The following is an 18694-nucleotide window of genomic DNA, read 5'->3' on the forward strand; positions in this document are numbered from 1 at the left end:
ATTTTTACGGTTTCCGACTTAGCATGGTTTTAAACCATTCAACTGGGGAGTTGCTTTGGCGTCGTCTCCGAAAAGCTTTAGCAAAGCTTAGCCCCATTTACTTCCTAAAAATACCCTAAATAACGGAACACTTTTATACCCTACACTAAGGTATAGTGGAGTATGGAGTCAAACATTTTAATGATCATTTTCAGAAATAAACAAAAAATATCAGACCTCTTAGGTAAATTCTTATTTAATCGCTTTATTTAACTTCAACTTTGAAATTCATGTCGCATGGCTTGGTTTTCACAGACGTTCAGGTATACATAAGCAGACATATACACATTAAAATACTCTAACAACATTAAACATATGTACATAATTAACTAGTCCATAGAAACGTATTTGACCATACACTCAAAATAAATGCGCGTAGCTCCTAGTCTCGATACTACCCAATTAATTGATCTAGATCCGATATAGAATTTGACAACGTTTGACTTAGTCAGAGAGCGAAAGAGAGAGAGAGAGAGAGCTGGGAAGTACTTAACATAAAAGCTTTGACTTGCGAGTATTTCCTCAGGGGTGGCCCTTCACCCCTTCTATATCCTTCTGATCCCCCTTCTGTGGACTAACCTGCTGACCCTGCTCCTCTTCCTCCAAGGAAGGTCAACTTTCTGCACTGGCCGCCAGAAGAGATGGCGAGGAAGTGGTTAGACCCACTGGAACCGATCCCTCCTGGACCTGGACCATGGGAGGTGGTGATGGTGTCGGCGTGGAGGCCGAGGACGAGGCCGTCGATGAGGTGGGACGGGCGGCATGAGGCTGGAGGAAGTGGAACAGGTTGGAATGCTGCATGAAACTGCCCACGGACCTCAACGGACTGAAGAAGTTCTCTGTGGGATGGTTGAGTGGCTGCTGTTGGTGCGGGGAGGAGTCCTGATCCCTGCTGAGATTGCTGCCGTGGTCCTCGTGAACCCCTCGACCCTTGGCAATGGAATTGCAGTTGCAGGACCTGCTCTTCTTAAGAGAACTCCTGGTCATGGCCGTCCCCTTACGGTACTTGGGCTTGTGTCCGTTTGAGCCTGGACTCGCCTCACTATCAATCACAAAGACACCGGACTCTTTGGGAGCAGGACTTGCCGTTGATCCCGGTAGGCAGTGAGCGCTGTTAGAGTTGCCAGCGAATAGCTTGGCCCTCAGAAGAGCTGGAAGTGGCCCATTGGTTGGGGAGGTCTGTATGGACAGAGGTCTATCCCTGGGATCCCCATCTATGGGAAGTTCCTGATTGTTACCCATTGGCCTGGAGTCCGTGTCATCGGATCGCAGCTTCTCCCTCATGACCAAGGCCAGAGAGCGACGAAGTTCCACAGGATCTATGCCTGGCTGTGGTGGATTGGGAACTGAGCTGGCTGGCACAAAAACATCCTCAAACTCCAGCTCATCATCATCCTCGTCTTCATCCTGGCTGAAACTGTAGTTGTGGTTGTCATACGAGGCGGACGGAAGTGAAGGTTTTGCGGGTGGAGGAGGAGCAGGTGGAACCGTAGAGCTGCTGTTCCGCTCGCTGCTTCTCTGAGAAGCCGGAGCCGGTGAGGGAAACTCGTAGCTTGTTTCACCCAACTCTGCGCCACTGGAGGCCTCTACTATATTCCACATTTCCCTCTCGATTTCTGTGGTAACCGAAGCCACAGCAGCTACAGTTTGGTTGATATTGTTGAAACAAGGAGAAACCACTCCGCACTTGGGCAAAAGCTGGGAGTTCTTCAAGGCCTCCTGCTGCTGCCTCAGCCAAATGGGTGAATCTGTGGGAAAAAGATCGAGAGTTATAGAGGCTTTGCAACGGATTCAGGAAGATAACGCGCACTCACACTCACCCACATAGAGGCGCGGCTGCGTGGAGCGCATATTGGAGTCCATGGACTGAAGGCGATGCTGACTGGCCACCGAGAACCGATGGATGGCCTCCGCCTGCTGGTCGATGTCCACGCCCATCATCTTCAGTAGTAAATTCTTCAAGGCAGCCCGAAAGTCCTTTAGGTGATAGGCGTACAGGACGGGGTTAACAGCCGAGTTCAGATGGGAAAGGATAATGCAAAAGAGCGTGAGCTTGGGGTGCACATAGCAGTCGGGACAGAAGGCTTTGATGCAGTTGATCGTGTACAGCGGTATCCAGCAGATCATGAAGAACAGCACGATAATGGATAGGTTTTGGGTGGCTTTGACATCCCGCTTCCGTGCAGCTCCCAGGACCCGCAGCATCGTTCCCGTATGTCCACCTCTTCCGGGTGTCGTCACCTGCACCACTGCCGCCGATGATCGGCGACTGAGATCGGAGGCGGGGTTCATCGTTACGATCTGACGGACCTGCCATTAAGGTATTAAAGTTATAGTTCTTTTAAGGATTAGCTCGACTCACCTGTTTGATGATGACGCGATAGATGTGCGTGTAAAAGCCCAGCATGAGCAGGGCCGGAGTGATAATTGTGGCAAAGTAGAGGAAGACGAGGTAGTTGTAGTCCATGACCTCAACGAAGAGGCACTCCTGGTTGTTGTTGACGTCTGCGTGCCAGCCAAAAAGGGGCAGGAAGCCCACTATCGTTCCGGCCACCCAGCACATCGAGATGATGACTGCAATGGACAAGGGTTTATCAGAGGGCCAACGAACCGAAGCCATTGAGGAGGAGGCTTTCACAGACGTCATACGAGAAGATTGTAGCAATCGCCCGAAGGCAGCACTTGGCGTTGCCCTGTCTTTTTCTCCACAGAAATGTACGAGTATATTAACTTTTATCGAAGTGCGGGAAACTAAACTGGCAAGGAGGGTGACTCAAATAGTGTGCTCCTTAATCACCCATCTTGTGGAACTGCAGTGGAGTTAGCCACATCCCATTCAAATCAACAAACTATATTGCTTCACTGCTTCTGTTGCACAAAAGTCAATGAAATAGTGCACTATCTTGAGCGGTCATTGTGCTTGATATAGCATAGCTCCTCTATCGACCTCAGCTCTCAGAGTAACGGATATATATATAAATATAAACATAGTTTAAGGCGATAATTTCTGATCTGAATTGCTATTATACGTATATTTTAAAAAAGGAAAATGTCTTTTGAAATTTCCGAACTCAGTTAACAGTTCTTCTTTTCTACCGAAATGGTTTGTACTTTAGTTTACTGTTTAATGTTAAGAACTTTTGTTCCACTGCAGACCAGATGAGGCTGTCCTTTGTCTTGGCCAAGCCACAACTCAAACATGGTCGATGGTCGAATGAAGAACAATGTGGCGTATATTAGCCATCCAGAGTCATTAGCATCGCAGCAACAAAGGCGCAATGCAAAACAATGGCCACCTCAAAGCCGGAATTGTTTGACAATATCCTGGCAAAGGGGTGAAGGAAGGAGCTTTGACAAGCGAATTCTTATTTTTGAAAAAAACTTTTACATATTTTGACGACTGCGGATTATACCTGGACCCTAATAATCACCAGGTTTACCCCCAAAAGTACTTACAAATTGCTGTGCGGGTGCGGACATTCCGTGAGTAGGCCATTGGGTATAGAATGGCCCAGTATCGATCCACGGAGACAGCCACCAGGCAAAATATGGAGATGGTGCATAGTACCACAAGCAGGGAGACGGTGAAGAGGCAGGCATGAAGATTTCTCGGTAATCCTATAGAGGCCAAGATGGCGAAGGGTATACCCAAGCTACCCACCAGTAGATCGGCCATGGCCAGCGATACTATATAGTAGTTGGTGCGGCGTCGCAGCTTTCGTTCTCGGCGGAAGACGATGATCACCAAGACATTGCCGATGATGCTGACAATGGCCACCAGAACTTCAAAGACGGTGTAAGGGATGTTCAGCTCAGAGCTGGGACTGTCTGAATCCTTGGCATCCCTACTCGTGGTGGCCGCGTGCAACGGGAGCAGGGGTCCCTCGAAGGAGAAATCGGTGATCGAAAAATAGCGATAGGCAGACATTTTGGGCGGTATATGTGGGGATTCCCTTTCCCGATCGAGTATTTAAGGCTACTATCAAGCTAATGGAGGGCGGAACAGGTGTGGGCTTCAATTACAGTGTCCGCTGGCGTGTGAATTCCTTAATTGACTCGAGGTGGCCGTGGCAGTAGCAGCGATAGTAATAGCACATGCTGCGCATTGCGTATACGCCATGCCCGCCGCCCTGCGGTTGCTCCTTTTCCCGTTTTTCCCGCCTCTCTTTTGCTGTTACTTTTGCCCTCTCTTTTCCTTTCCGTTGATGTATTTGTTTTTCTGCTGTCGACGTTCTCTATTCAGCTGGAAAAAAAGGAAAAGTTAATCATCGTTCGGCACGTTTGTTACACACACGCAGCAACTTAATTGTAGCAATTTTTTAGTGTAATAAATTGATAAATATTTGCCAAAAAATATATGTCGATATCGATAACGCGAGCGGCGAGCAAAACAACAAAAGGAAACAAAGCCGGCGCCCCAACTATGAAATACCCTGGATAATCAGATAGCACTCGAGTCTATTATTCGAAAGGGGCCATCCATTTCAGGACTTCCTCCAAGTGCGCTCAAGGATTACATTGAAAAATGTTGAAACTTCGATGGCTTTTATGATGATGGTGGCTTCGTTTATGGGCTATCTATCCCCACAACTCTGCGAGTACACAGGGCTATCTGATTCGTGTGCTGCAAATACAAAGCTCGAAAGGCAAACAGCTCTCCACCAGCAACAAAATCAATTGCCAGACAATCGAACATGGGGCTGGGGGACATAATAAAAATGTATGAACAAGAGCGAAGCACGAGAACAGCACAGAAACAGACGTTCCATAAATAAAAGAGCATCCTACACGTAAAGAAAATATGTGTAGATATGGCTTAGTCATAGCTTAAAAGGAATCTTCATAATGTGGCCAGATAAGGAAGTTCTGAAAACAAAATAACAAGATTTGTATTGCCTAATCACAATCTAGAACACATTCTTAAGAGTAGTTCATCATTTTGATATTAGTGGTAGGCATTACTCAGAATAAGAACTAAAAAACAGACTAATTTTGAAAACAATTGCATTTTTTATTTATAAAAACAGAAGTTAAGAATTTTTGTTGTGGTATTAATAATTATTTTTCTGATTACTTCTATAAAGTTAAATCATGAATCAGCAATCACTCTTCCAAGCTTTGATTTAGCTTTTTGTAAAAGTATTAAGAGGCTTACTGGCAAGAGCAATTTTTCTGGGTACACTTTCTATATCTCCGTTAGGATTTCCGGGATTTGTCCTGCAGGAAGTCGTGGTGCGATATCAAAAAGCGTGAGAGCGGTTGGCTTAATTCGCGTGGTTACCAACCGGAAGCCGTCACTCAGTAGCAGAGACCGGAATGGGAAAGGATGGATAGGGGAACTAGAGGGCTGACTGCTCCATCGAGTGTTTTGGCGGCGAGAGTGCATCCATCAAAGGCCACGACAACAATTCGCGGGACATGAAAACGTTTTCCATTTAATTGGCCCACCTTCCTACCATCGCCGCCGCCACCACCTTGCGATTCATCAAGTGAAAAGTGGAAAAGTGGAAAGTGAAAGCCAGCGAGGATGGAGGTGGTTATTGTACTTCATCAACGCAGAGCACTTAGAGCCGGGCACTAAAGCCCGGGGAAAGGGCTTGTCGAATTAACGCCGTTATTTAGCCAGCCCTTATGGGAGACACCCACTTATTGCCCAACTTATTGGCTAAGGAATTTATGCTGGCACTCTGGCGGAGTGGAGATCGGAGGTTAGGACTAAGGGGTAAGGGCTAAAGAACTCCCGACGGACCCTGTTCGCGTGCTGAGTCGCGGGTTTCTGGGTTTCTGGTCGATTCGCTTAATTGCCTTTTGCCTAATTAATTCAATCGCGAGGGGCAGCAACAGGCAGCGACATTTGCATTTACACCGCCACCAGCATTCCCAATCCATTCCCGTTTCAGTTAAAAACTCAATCAACAAATGGCACTACGATTGCCCGATTTAATTAATTTGGCAAACGCAATTAGCGATCTTGGCCATGGACTGCGTGATGCCAATACGAAAGAGTCGCCCCCGAAGACGGGCTTCAGGTCAGCGCACCTGACACCTCGCAACTTAATCGGTACACAGTGAGAAATTTGGATATATATTCAGACATTTATATAGAATTAAGGGTGTGTTGTTGCTCTTCAAAGTATATTTCAAATTCAAATCGAAAACTATTTAGCTGAGTTCAACTTTTAATCAAACTTACAAAGTAGAAGTTAATGATTATTTCTTCCAGTTTACCTATGATTTGTTTGAATTCATTTGATGAATTCATTTGATGAATTCATTATGACACGCCGCGAATGACAAGCCATAGCTCAATCACGAGCTGCGACTGAAGCTCTAACGCGTTCATAATTTGAATCGGTCTCTAGGACAAGTTTATGGTATGCCTGGTTGGTGGGCGTACGTGACTGGGAATCTGAATCTTTAGTGGATAGCAGTGCTCCAGTTCAAGGCATTCCCGCTCCTTGGTAGATCGCATAACATAACTCATATGCCCCGGGGTTCCTCGCCCCTTCTAACAAGTGTTCAAACTTTTCGCGCATTTGTCAGGCTCATAAAAGGGTGGCCAATGGGATGGGTGGGCACCCAGGGCCTTGCTCTGCCTAATCCCAGCTGCCTCCATATCCCAAATGTAAGTGCAGGGGCTGTCAAAATCAGTTGGCATTAAGTTTATTACCATGTCGCCATCGAATTGGCCACATTCTTGGCCTTGGCAGCGGAATAACAGCCAGAAAAGTGTTTCCAGCTCGCTGCATCCGCAGTGCACACTTGCGCTTTTCTTTTGGCACTGAGAAAAACTCTATTTAAAACCTTTTAAATTATGAAATTAGATTTCTCAATATAAGTTATCCATTTCACATAAAGAACGGGCTAATTATTGTTTTGAATAGAACTTTCCTACATAAAAAACTTTAACTTAGAAATAATTTCAATATTTTCGCTCAGTGTGATTGCTATTTGAACTGGCTGGCAGCAGATAAAGTGCGTTTCTATTACAAGACGCTATCTGCGGGAGGGTGCTGAAAAATGACGGTGGTGATAAGGATGGAAGAACCAAGGAGCAATAGCCAAGGACTCTTCACGCTAGAAGTTGAGTTGCCGATAGCTGTGAACTTGCAGTAAACACGTTCTCCATCTGCTGGCTCGGATTCAAATGTATCTGGAATGAGGAGAAACCGAATCTTCCTGCGGCTGCTTGAACCTCAAGTTTGCTCTTCATTTTTCCGTATTTTATATTTTCCCCGGGCCATTTGTCTTCGTTGCGTTTTTTGTGCCCGGTCATCCTGCGTCGCTTCACACGTTTAATTACGGCAAAACGAGTAGCTGCAGCTGGAAAGCCCCTATAGCCCCCGATATAGCCACCCACTCCGCTCTACCCACCATGATGCGCAATTTTTTGTGCTTTGGATAGCTGGCAAATTAATTGGGGAAAAGTTCTTCTTGCTGGCCCAGGCTGATTGCACTTTGCATAGTTCCTTGTGTAATTGCGAATCCTTCTAAATGGAGTGAAACACATACATCAGGCCAATCGACTCGAAGTGCAATATAGATTCCGGATCTAACCGGTTATGAACGAAAGCGTAGTGCTAAATATATATTGGATATCTCCAGTGGCTGGGAATGAAACCATAAATAGCTCAAATCTTCACACGTCACAGGTGGCTTATCGGCTAGTCATCATTGGCAATATCATTGGGATTGGCCGACTCGATTGCTCGATTGCCTGATTCCGGCCGGGATTGCATTGATCAAGTGGTTGCACGTTGGCATCACGTGCAGTCGCCGAACTTGCACTGGAATATTGGATATCGGAAATGGGAGTAAGGGATCTTTGGAGAGGGACTCTTGCCGGATTCCCCGACAATTCTCGTTTTTCAGAATAATTGTTACACCCTCCGCGCGGATGCCTCCATTGTCTCCGGGGAACAAGTGACGAGTTTCCCATGTCAGGGTGCTGGCATGTTGATAGATAACTACATAGTAAGAGGGGTCTGGTCTGGCAGATAAATACGACGGGCCAGCAAAAGTCCCAGGGTGAATAATCGCCCGTCAGTACGGGTCACAGTGGATCGGTAAAGGTCAGAAAAGTACTCGAAAGGGTTCTTCATCAAAATTGTAACATTAAAAGGAAAGTCTGCTGCTGTATATGCTCCTAAATACTTTGAAAAAGTAGAAAGTTTTTCTATATGTTTGGTTATAAGAACTATTAAGTAGTACAGCTTAACCCACTGTTCGGGAAATAGGAGAAGGTGGGCAGTCGACTCCCGATTCCCAATACGACAGTTGACAATCGGGAATCGGCAATCGGCCTAGGAGTTATATGGCGGGGAGACACGAGTAAAGTCCGGCGGCTACCGCATTGCCAAGTGACAATCGCACTAGCAATACCAATCACAATCCCAATGACAGTCACAGTGACAGTGATGGCGATAGTGATAGTGACACCTCCGCCTGCAGTCTCACCGAAACCCAGAACCCAGAACCCGTGGCCTTTTGTCCTGAGGTGAGCAATCGCTAACGAAGCAGCTACAACTGCGAGATCAGCTTTTCGGGGCGCTTATCTAGCTTTTTCGGGCGGTGTAAACATGTGAGTAAATTGTACGTAATTAAATGTTATGAGTTTGTTATCTGCGTGCCTTGTTTTCGAGGCGCTTTTCGGACTTTCAGGTCCCAGGCTGTCTCCCAATTATTTGGCATCCGTATGTGGGACACATAGCCTCTGGGGGGCTTATTATTTTTTTTTGTGTTGGCTGGACAGTCGAATCAATCAAGCCGGAGACACAGACCTCCTGACCCAGCCGCGGTATTTCACCATACAAAGCGACGCCGTACAATGCTGCGTATGCGTAATATTTCATACGACTCGTATTCCCCAGTTGCAGCCCCTCTGCCCAACGACAGCTGCCATCTTAATTTCATTTTCTATTTCAGTGGAAACCATAAAGGAGCTCCGGCTCCACCACCCGAAAAGCCAGTCAGTCGCAGCCCCCAAGGACACCCCAGCCCTTTTCTAGCCTAGCTGGCCCATTAAGAGTCCTGTGATTGAATTCGGCTTACGCATGAAGAGTCAGAAAGATTCAGCGGCCGCATCCATCAGATTGGCCCACTCCAGTCCAAAGTTTTAAAGCAGCTTAAGACGTCCGCTGCCAAGGACAAATGTCAGCCTGCGAATCCCCGGCTTTGCATAAGTAACCCCATTCTTTAGCCTCTTTAAAGGGGTGAAAATCCTGGGCGGGGGTGAGGCAGGCTAACCAGAGGCCCACAAGAGGTGGAGCACAAATATTTATGAAGCCAATAAAGATTCTATTGATGTTTGCTTGTTCTACGCCACGTCCTGGCCACTCCAGTACAGCCCAACGGTTTGGCAGATTGGCATTTCATTGTCAACAGGAACCCAGCTTTCCAGTTTCCCGAGTTGGAGTGGACAGCATCCCTGTTCACATATCTGTCGACCGGCGACAGCACACATCGTTTCATCGTTTGCATTTCTGTTGATTTTGGCGCAATGACACGCAGCTCGTTACAGTTGCCGACTCACTGGTCCTGGCCAGTTGTCCATTTGTCTCCGCCCCCTGACCCCTGACGCCGTGCCCCTTAAGCCCGGGAAGAGAATTTGCGCAGCAGTTATGTCTACACTTTGAAAATAACCATTTCGGAATTTGGGACTTGATGGGTTTAACCAAAGATTGGTATGTGAGCTCTTTAAGGGGCCCAAAACTTAACCCTTTAAGGAATCAAAAAAGCAAGAAGGTTCGGTTTATTCAGGACCCTTATAAGTTCTCCCCTATCGTGGATTTTAATAATGGGGATAGTTAATAATAGTTCTGATTTGGAAGGAATTCAACTACTTTTTTATAAGATAATTACCATGTTGCTTATAAGAAGGCTTCTAGCATTAGGTTAATCCCAAATCATATTCATTATTTCCCTAACTGTAGGCTTGGCTACTCCCCCTGTAAATTCGTGAAACTTTTGGGCAATTCTTTTGAAAAGTGTAAATGTCGCCAAGCTAGGGAGCTTACGACCTGTCAGCTCTGCATTCCGAATGCCATTGAGGGGAAGACTAGGAGGATGAATGTCAGGAAGGAATTGAACTGGAGGAAGGGGAAGCTAGTCAGGAAGGCATTCGTATGGGTGTTAATGGCGCATTATCCCTGCCAAGGCTGGAAGGATCTCCTGGAACGCAGTTCCTTTTTTAGCCAGCTTGTCAGCTTACTGGAAAGTTTGTCTCCATCATGGCCGGCAGTTAAATTTAATTACACTGCCCGAAAAGCTGACCCCCAGCCCCATTGCGAGCCCTATTGTAACCGGAGTCGCGGGAGGAGCCGTAGGCCGCCGCTAATGATGTGTGGTGCTGTTCATTAGGACGTGACTATTGGGGCCATCCATTATCCCTACGCCTGAAAGAGGAACTTAGCCAACAAGTGGCGCACTTAGTTGAAACTTAATAACTTGGCCGCCAGCAACTCCAAGTGGGCTTAGTCGCTGCGGACAGAAGTTGCCCATTTCCGGCGGATGTGATTCGCATTGGCCGTTGACCACTAATCCACGAATCCACAAAGTTGCAAGTAAATTAATGCAGCCTGCGTGCTGGAACACAGACATCCCACTCTAGCCATTAAAATACTTTTTAATGCCGCTGGCATTTGCATTTAAACGATCTCAGATTCTCTGTTTATCGAACCGAGCCCAAAACGGCATTAACAACGAATATTGTCGACTATTGTCGTTTAGGGATGCGCAGTTATAAAAATTTATGACATTCCGATTTGTTTTCACCCATTTTGGGTGGACCGTGCCGTCGCCAGAAGGATTGTCGCGTGCCGACGTGCAGCTGCTCAGGTAAGCCATCCCACCCGGTGGATTCAACCGGATGTGAGTGTGATCAAGAGCTATAATGGAGTATAGATTGGTTATGCTTCTTGGCCTTAAATGATTATGTGAGAATGGTGGAACGTGAAGAAGGTAACCCACTTGTTAACAGGTATGTTGTTCTCATTGGGAAGAGTTTCACTTCAAGATAGCTAACATCTTTCGCATTTCCGTATTATTTTTGAATATTTGACCGAATATTTCACAGCGAAAGAGACACAGCTGTAAACAGTTTTACGATTTCTGAATAATTTAAAGCTCTCGGTTGCGCCAATTTAGATAAATATGTGCAGTGTGCTCAAAGGCAAATAAATATGAAAACAAATTCTATACTGGTTATGATCACGGTGACTCATCAATTAGAGGGAGACTTTCTGGCTGGGAGTCTAATGGCATAAGTCAACAAGAGGGGTACACCGGTATGTAGTCGACGGGCTTTTGGGTGCCAAAAGGGGGAATTATCACTTGCAACGTTTGCCCAGATGACTGTTCCGGCGATTTAATTCGAGCATAATTAATGCAAAGCCAGCGCCTCGACTTGTTAATTATGCAGGCAGACAAATGCCATAACTGGCCAGCTGACTGAACTCGAATCTGAGCCGCAATTAATGTGCATTTCATGGCGACTTTTGCCTGGCATTCCGCTGTTTGCACAGTCCATTGGGTGCCACCTTCTCCTCCTCCTCCTCCTCTCTATTTTCCCCCACTTTTTTCCCATCACGTGCTGGCCCTGAATCATGCCTCGATGCTTGGTTCTATTTTGGTATTATGTAAAATTCTCAAATATAATAATTTCTCATTCTCTGATGGTGGGTGGAGGAGTGGGCGGTTTGGTGTTCGGTTGGTTGACACAGGCACAGGGAGCAATCCACTCTGATCCACCCCATTGGCAATGGCCTCATGCAGGGCCATCAGTTGAGTGAACTAATCCACGCCGGGAAGCTGCATCTGCACTATGGAAGCTTATAGCTCCGAAGAAAGACGACTCCCCCTGATCAATGCAAATTTAATGCAATTGGAATATGTTTCGTTCGCCCTGGGAGTTGTCCTCTCCTGCCTTTCCTGCTTGTCCAACAACTGTTGCTCGTATCAGCCATCAATTCCGAGGCAGGATAAATGTAATTGAGGGGCATGAGACCATGTGACTGGGTAACAATACGAGGACAATGCGATGGCGATTGCCGGAAAGAGTAAACTGTGAGTGGGGTAGCCAATATAAATGCTTACACAGAGAGAAAATATTGTTCAGTCTGGTAGTTGAGAAGTTTTTATCTGATTACTATGAATGGAGTGGATGATAATTTCAATCAGTATGCTTTAATATCTTTCTATATCACTTTTTCTCTACACGAAATACTTCCATATTTCTCTCTCTGCACAGGGCACGGGCTCAAAGAGCCGCGCTAAATTGGCCATCAATTGGAGTCCACTCAAGGGCGCCTCACTTTTCTCGAGTTCAGTTGAGTTCACATCGCTCTTGCGCTTTATCATCAGGTTGTAAAAGCCCCCATAAAGGCTGCCATTAAATGGCCAAGTGATGTCAACATTAGGTGAGCCACGCCCACCCCCCGTCCACCACCGCCCACCGGACACGTGGGTCGAACTCATCCACTGGGATTTGCAATATGTCGCCAACATATTCATCATGGGACCCACACCCCTTTGCCATTGCCTTTTGATGGGGGTGCTGTCAAAATATTGACAATTGGTCTTTAGTTGGCGTGAAGGTCGACTGCACATTAACTGCAGGCACTCAAGGACACTTTACGGATAGTTGGGGGGCTATTACAGGGTTAGGGCGTGGCCTAAGCCCCGTAAATCTGCGACACTTTTGGGCCATCTTTTCGCGAGCAGTTTACCCAGGGAATTAGCGGGCGATTATCTTCTAATTGGATGCTAATTCCCAGCCGCAACCCACTTATGTTTATCTATCCCCGGAAGCCCCGAGTTTAGGGCCAGGGGAACTGCTAAAACCGCTGCGTGACTTACTTTAAATTCATATAATCGAATCGAAATCAGATTTGGCCAAGCTGTTGACTTTACCACAAACAGCAAGCAGTTTGGAAATCGCCTGCGTCGCGGTCTGGATTTTGGCAAGTGCTGACGTTCGCTCTCAGTCCGGAGGTTGTTGATGTGTCTGCCGGAATATTTATAGAAGCAATTGGGATGGACACAACAGAAAACGGGGTGCCAGGCGGTGTCAGGAGGAGCCTAATGAATCTATCTATTGGCTCGACTTTCTTGACTCACTGCACACGTTTCCCAGCGAGAAGAGGGACTTTTGCAGGGAAAAGGATTGCCAGCCAAATGAGAGAACTATGGGGAGCCTTAAGCCGGAGAAACGTGCCTGAAATATCCTCTAATACACAGTAAAAGAAAAGCTGATATGAAGCGTTTAAGCTAAGACAAGGCTGTTCAAATGAGAAAGCACTAATAAGTCATCGAAAACGTTAAAATAAAGTCATAATGCAAAATTGGGTTAATCCGCTTTTTGATAACGAAATGAATTTGATAAAAATTAAAGAACATTAGATAAGAACATGAGAATTTCAGCACACAAAATGATGCATAAACCTACTCATTCTCCACAATCTATTTGTTTATTTTATTAATTTTTTGTTTTGTTTATTATTTTATATTTATCCATGCATCAGAAGTGTAACATATCCCTAGGTAGGTTTCAACATAAGCCTGTGAAATATATCTGTAATGTAATTCTTATATCTCTTGATATCACAGTGGAGTTTTTTGCATGTATCTTTCCAGAGGCGCAGTTCGTTGGGGCAGCTTGAGTTTGTGATAAGAGACCATTGCAATCAAGCAGACTGTGTTAAAACGGGGGAAACCCCAATAACTTGTTGACACACTCGAAGCATATTCATGCTCCCAGATATTAACAAAGCCTGGGTTTGTCTTTATTATTTATTTACAATTTGAATCGAAAATTTGCGATTATCACCGGCTGTTCCTCGAAGTGCCAACCCCAAGTGAATCGGGTCTCCTGCAATTTGGAATGCAATCGCATTTGTCGGCGTTTGGAGGCTTAACCGGAAACTTTTAATTTAATTAATTTATACACAAAGGCGCAATCAAGAGCACTGGCGACTTGAGGAGGTCGGTCGGTGGGCGGTGCCATGCGAATTGCGGTTACAAGCGCCGTGTGCATCTGATAGATAGATAGATAGAACCACCCGCCCTCCCATCCATGCACCATCAACTATCCACCGTCCACCGTGCAAGCCCCTTGCGATAAAGTGCTTTTGATGTTCACTCGCCGATTCGGTTCATTTCGCTTTATTTCGCATTGTTTCCCCTCCCAGCGAGGGCAATCCAAAAATCCGGCATAAGTCAGAGGCTGCAGCCCAAAAGATACAAGATGTATCTCTAAATGTAAACTGCAGATTTCTTTTTTGGGACGACTGGGGGGCAACAGGTGAACTTTGTTTATTGATGCACTCATTCCGCTAATTTGTTTGCTCGGGATGATTTAATGGGCAGCCCGCTGGCAGGGTCAAGGGTGGATGGATGGATCCACGGATAGATATATGGATAGATGAGTGGATGGATTGATGGACATATAGATGGCTGATGGCCGGAACTGGATGTTATCAATTAGCCAATCGACAGGACATGCGATACGTGCAACAGGTGAAGACTTTCCCCGCTGCCAAAAGCAAATATTTAGTTGCCTTTGCGGTTAGCATAAACATAATGCTGTGTCCGAATTTTATTGATTTTTATTTGGGCCGCTAACATATGTTTTTTTCTCGCTCGTTTTCATTAGCAGCAGACATAAAATTAGTGTAAACTGTTTAAGCAAATAGTGTAGTTACCTGGAAGCTGAGGCGAATTGCTTAAGGTTGACCCCTACAGGCAGAAGGAGGAGCCACAGGTGCCCTTTCTTTTCACACAGAGGCACCACTGCAAATTTTTAATCTGCGATCCAATCACCTGTTGCGCCTTGATAATCTCTCTTTGGCTCTTTATTTTTTTAAAACCCCGAGACGCTAATTCAATTGACACTTTTTTGGGCTTCGCTGGGCGGCCATAAAAACTGGATGGAAAACTTTTCGGGCTTATTTAGTTTGGCATTTCATTGAGACAAAGCACACAGACACTGGCACGCACACTGGATTTGTTTATTAACTTAATTATTTATTTTTTATGGCAGTCGAAACTGAAATTCAAATTCAAAACTCGATACCGTTGCGATACTGCGGATTCGATTAGCGGATATGCGAAATATCCACCGCGCTGGCCAACGCTCGACGGCAAAATGCGCGAATGCTTCGCACGGACTAAATGTGAAGCGGTTGGGATTCGGTTCGGTTATGGAACGCCTGAATCGGGTGCGACTTGGGGACTTCGGGAAAAGTGGACGGGCCCCCGAACCCGAACCTCGTACCGCCCACCACGGACGCCTGTTGAGCGCTGGAAAAGCGTGGTGAGTAAGCCGCGTTGCAGTTCTACGGCTTGGCCTCCGTCCGGATATAATCGTAAATAAAATACGCTGCCTCTTATTCTTTATATTCTTTATATTCTTTATATTCTTTATAGCTTATGACTTGTGGCTGTCGCCGAGATTCCTCTCTATTTCTGGCTGCCGTCTGTAAATGTTTTTACACTTCCAGGGGCACACAAACATAATTGAGGCGTAAACCGCAATGGGCAATGCGTATTTTCTTGGACTAACTAATGAAATTGAGTGGCCGCAAGAACTGACGGGTCTCTCAATCAATCGACACCGATTCATTGAAATTGATGGCCCAGCTGGTTGATCCTTGGCTTCGGCGCGAGGGGTATTGGTGGCACTTTCGAGGCGGATGTGCCCAAGAGCACGCAACCCCCCAAATAATCGTTTGGCCAAAATCAATTTGTGCCATTTTGTTGCTTTATGGGCTGCCATCTCAGTGCCCGACGTATAGAACCAGAACCAGAACCACCCATAAAACCCCCGGGATCCGCTTCCATCGGCTTGTTAGCAGTTCATCAAAATTGTTTGCCGCATATTAATTGCCCGATGTTATGGCTGCTACTGTTCCGCGGAGTGCGATCGTATTGTTCGAGTATCGTTATTAATGCCCCATACCATCATATCATCGTACCATCATCGATGGGGAATATAGTTTTATTGACATTTGGCGCACGTGACCGGCCTGCAGAGATGTTTGCCTACTACTGTCGAGCAAATAGTCACTGCTTTTAGTGTGCAAACAAATCGCGATGCTCGCTGCAGCCCATCTGTCGTATACGTTATAAAGTGAGCAGCACTTTCTGATCGGATTTGTGGGATGTATCTATAATTCCACGTGCTGTCCATTTGCACGTCCATTTCGGGCTCTACAAGGAGATTTGAATGCAATCGATTCGAAACGTCGTCAGCTCGCACACTTTACGGCAGATCTTTAATTGCTTTTGAATTAAAAAATTTTTAAATTTTAAGAGGGAGAAGGGTGAAGCTAGAGAATGGGACAGAAGTAAAGCTTCACCACACCAACATTTTAATTTTCATTTTTGAGGTGAAAGCTTTGGAAGAACTTTCTAAGGTTCGTGACTCGGCTAAAAAGATAAACAAACTTTTATATGGTCTGATCTTAGCATTTAAAAGTTCTGACACTTCAAACATTTTCTAGTCAATTGTTTTAATAATTTGCAATTTAACTGGTGTAAAATTAGTCATTTCGTCTATTTTAGATAGTATAGAAAAGACAGCGTTCGTTGGTTTTGGTTGTAGGTTGGACAAAGCAACTAACGGTAACTAAATATTCTAAAGTATATCCGGATTGTAACTTAACTTTCCACCAAAGTAAAACCTGGAAAAATACAAACTTAAAAATGTATTTTTCTAATAAAATGGTAAGCTGTTTTTTCTGTGGTAGGCCCAATGCTTACCAAGTTAGAGTATAAAACAGGAAATAATTTATGAAAGATTTAGTAAAAGATAACTCATTACATATGATTCCCAATCAGAATAAAGAGTAGAAACTTAGTTCTACACACTGCTGAAAATTGATTTTGAATTATCAAGCAATCTGTTCAATAAACAAGTTAATCAACATACAAGTACCGCATAGCAAATAGAGCTGAGCAAACGCTCGATTCCAGTCCAAGTCCAAGCTTTATTCCAGACTTATCAGCTGTCTGTGTCTTTGTGGGTTCTGGACTGTATCGATAAGCTGGTGAACTTTTGACACAGAGAACCTGGGAGAGAACTTAAGGAACATACAGTTCTGCGATTAGCGGTTGCGTAGCTATAAAGCCAGGCTCTCAGCCGTCGGCGATTCAGTTTGAAACTTTTACTTCGCCGCGATATATTCCAATATGCTCAAGTATCTGATCGTCGCTCTGGCCCTGTGCGCTGTGGTGTGTATAGTATATGTCTAATTGGAAAATTGTAGCAGAGGTGAATTGCTGTATCTGAAAGTTTGCAATGGCCTTTTAGGGTAAAAACGCAAAGAGACATCTGAGAACTATTCCGAAAACAAAAAAACAACGACATAGAAGTGTTCTTTCTTTCGTTTAATATAATATATACATTTATAAAGATTGTCATGTACTTTACCTTTATTTACTTATCATTTTCCAACTCAAGCTGATAAGTTCTGTGCTAAAAATATGTCCAATTGCAGCATTCTAATGGCATGTCATTCAGATGATAATTTTGCAATAGAAACTTTGCATAACTTAACATAACTTAAACTTGTTACAAATTTAATTTCATATTTCCATTTCAGTGAGTTTTAAAAGTTCTGACATGCAATTACCAATTTAATCTAAAAATCTATTTTAAAATCTTTTTAAACAGGCCCATGCCGATGACTGGAAGCCAAAGACCGGCGAGGAGATCAGGCAAATCCGCGTGGAGTGTCTCAAGGAGACTCCGCTGAGCAGCGAAGCCATATCCCAGCTTAAGAACCTGATTTTCCCCGATGAACCAGATGTACGCCAATACTTGACCTGCACCGCCACCAAGTTGGGCATCTTCTGTGACCAGCAAGGATACCATGCCGACCGCCTGGCCAAGCAATTCAAGATGGACCTGTCCGAGGAGGAGGCTCTGCAGATCGCCCAGGGCTGCATCGACGACAACTCCCAGAAGAGTCCCACGGACGTGTGGGCCTTACGGGGACACCAGTGCATGATGGCCAGCAAGATCGGGGACAAGGTCAAGGCCTTCGTGAAGGCCAGACAAGAGGAGGCCAAGAAGAATGCTTCTGCCTAAAAGTCCTCTTGTTTGATTGACAAGATTGAAAACAAAGATAATGATGTAAAAGAATAATAAAATAGGTTAAAAATATAAAACACCCCTTTTTATTTCCGGGTGGGAGGGCTTAAATAACTATGTAAAAAATAATAAAATAGGTTAAAAAAAAGAATAATCTGTATATGTTTCTGGGTGGTGGGGCTTACATTGATAATTGAATTCCAATTCGTTATAAAACCCATTTCAGGGTCAGAGAATTGTTTTCTTCTCCCAACTTCCCCCAAAAATGGTAGAATATTTCTCATAACTAAGCCAATAATGGCCCAAATATGGAATGTCATACCTCGTTGAGCTTGTTTTTTAATTGCTAACAAATCTGTATTAAAAAGTAAAATTCTCGCCATTTTTCACAAATTTTTATAATGTTTCCGACAAAATGCGAAGTTCGGTTTACCCTTTTTTTCCCCTCAATCCGACGTATTGTTCTCTTAACTACGCCACATATGGTCAAAACATGAAATGTCACATCTCGTACGCCTTGTAATTTGATTGCAATGATTCCCAATTGCTTTGCATTCAAATCTG

General features: G+C 44.9%; 2 protein-coding genes across 2 annotated transcripts; one reads left to right on the top strand and one right to left on the bottom strand.

Annotated features, from left to right (window-relative positions):
• Positions 1-224: 224 nt before the first annotated feature.
• LOC108111300 lies at positions 225-14972 on the bottom strand. Its single transcript, XM_041819349.1, has 5 exons — positions 14739-14972; positions 3496-4282; positions 2402-2613; positions 1854-2349; positions 225-1787 (listed from the first exon to the last, which is right to left on the bottom strand). Exons 2-5 carry the CDS (start codon positions 3965-3967, stop codon positions 652-654), a joined length of 2316 nt encoding a protein of 771 aa, XP_041675283.1. The 5' UTR covers positions 3968-4282; positions 14739-14972; the 3' UTR covers positions 225-651.
• Positions 14973-17153: 2181 nt separating this feature from the next.
• On the top strand, positions 17154-18207 carry LOC108111292 (general odorant-binding protein 99a-like). The gene is made up of 2 exons (XM_017220681.2): positions 17154-17268; positions 17711-18207. Exons 1-2 carry the CDS (start codon positions 17227-17229, stop codon positions 18125-18127), a joined length of 459 nt encoding a protein of 152 aa, XP_017076170.1. The 5' UTR covers positions 17154-17226; the 3' UTR covers positions 18128-18207.
• The last annotated feature ends 487 nt before the right edge of the window (positions 18208-18694 follow it).

Source organism: Drosophila eugracilis, unplaced genomic scaffold (genome assembly GCF_018153835.1).
Source record: "Drosophila eugracilis isolate 14026-0451.02 unplaced genomic scaffold, ASM1815383v1 contig_616, whole genome shotgun sequence".
Lineage (NCBI taxonomy): Eukaryota > Metazoa > Arthropoda > Insecta > Diptera > Drosophilidae > Drosophila > Drosophila eugracilis.

What these genes read in the sequence shown, in the direction of transcription:
- LOC108111300 (XM_041819349.1), bottom strand. Translation starts at nt 3,967, where the DNA reads ATGTCTGCCTATCGCTATTTTTCGATCACCGATTTCTCCTTCGAGGGA. An exon ending in CCGCACCCGCACAGCAATTT is followed by an intron (nt 2,614 to 3,495) that starts GTAAGTACTTTT and finishes TGTCCATTGCAG; the next exon opens with TCATCATCTCGATGTGCTGG. An exon ending in ATCGCGTCATCATCAAACAG is followed by an intron (nt 2,350 to 2,401) that starts GTGAGTCGAGCT and finishes CCTTAATGGCAG; the next exon opens with GTCCGTCAGATCGTAACGAT.
- LOC108111292 (XM_017220681.2), top strand. Translation starts at nt 17,227, where the DNA reads ATGCTCAAGTATCTGATCGTCGCTCTGGCCCTGTGCGCTGTG. An exon ending in CTCTGGCCCTGTGCGCTGTG is followed by an intron (nt 17,269 to 17,710) that starts GTGTGTATAGTA and finishes CTTTTTAAACAG; the next exon opens with GCCCATGCCGATGACTGGAA.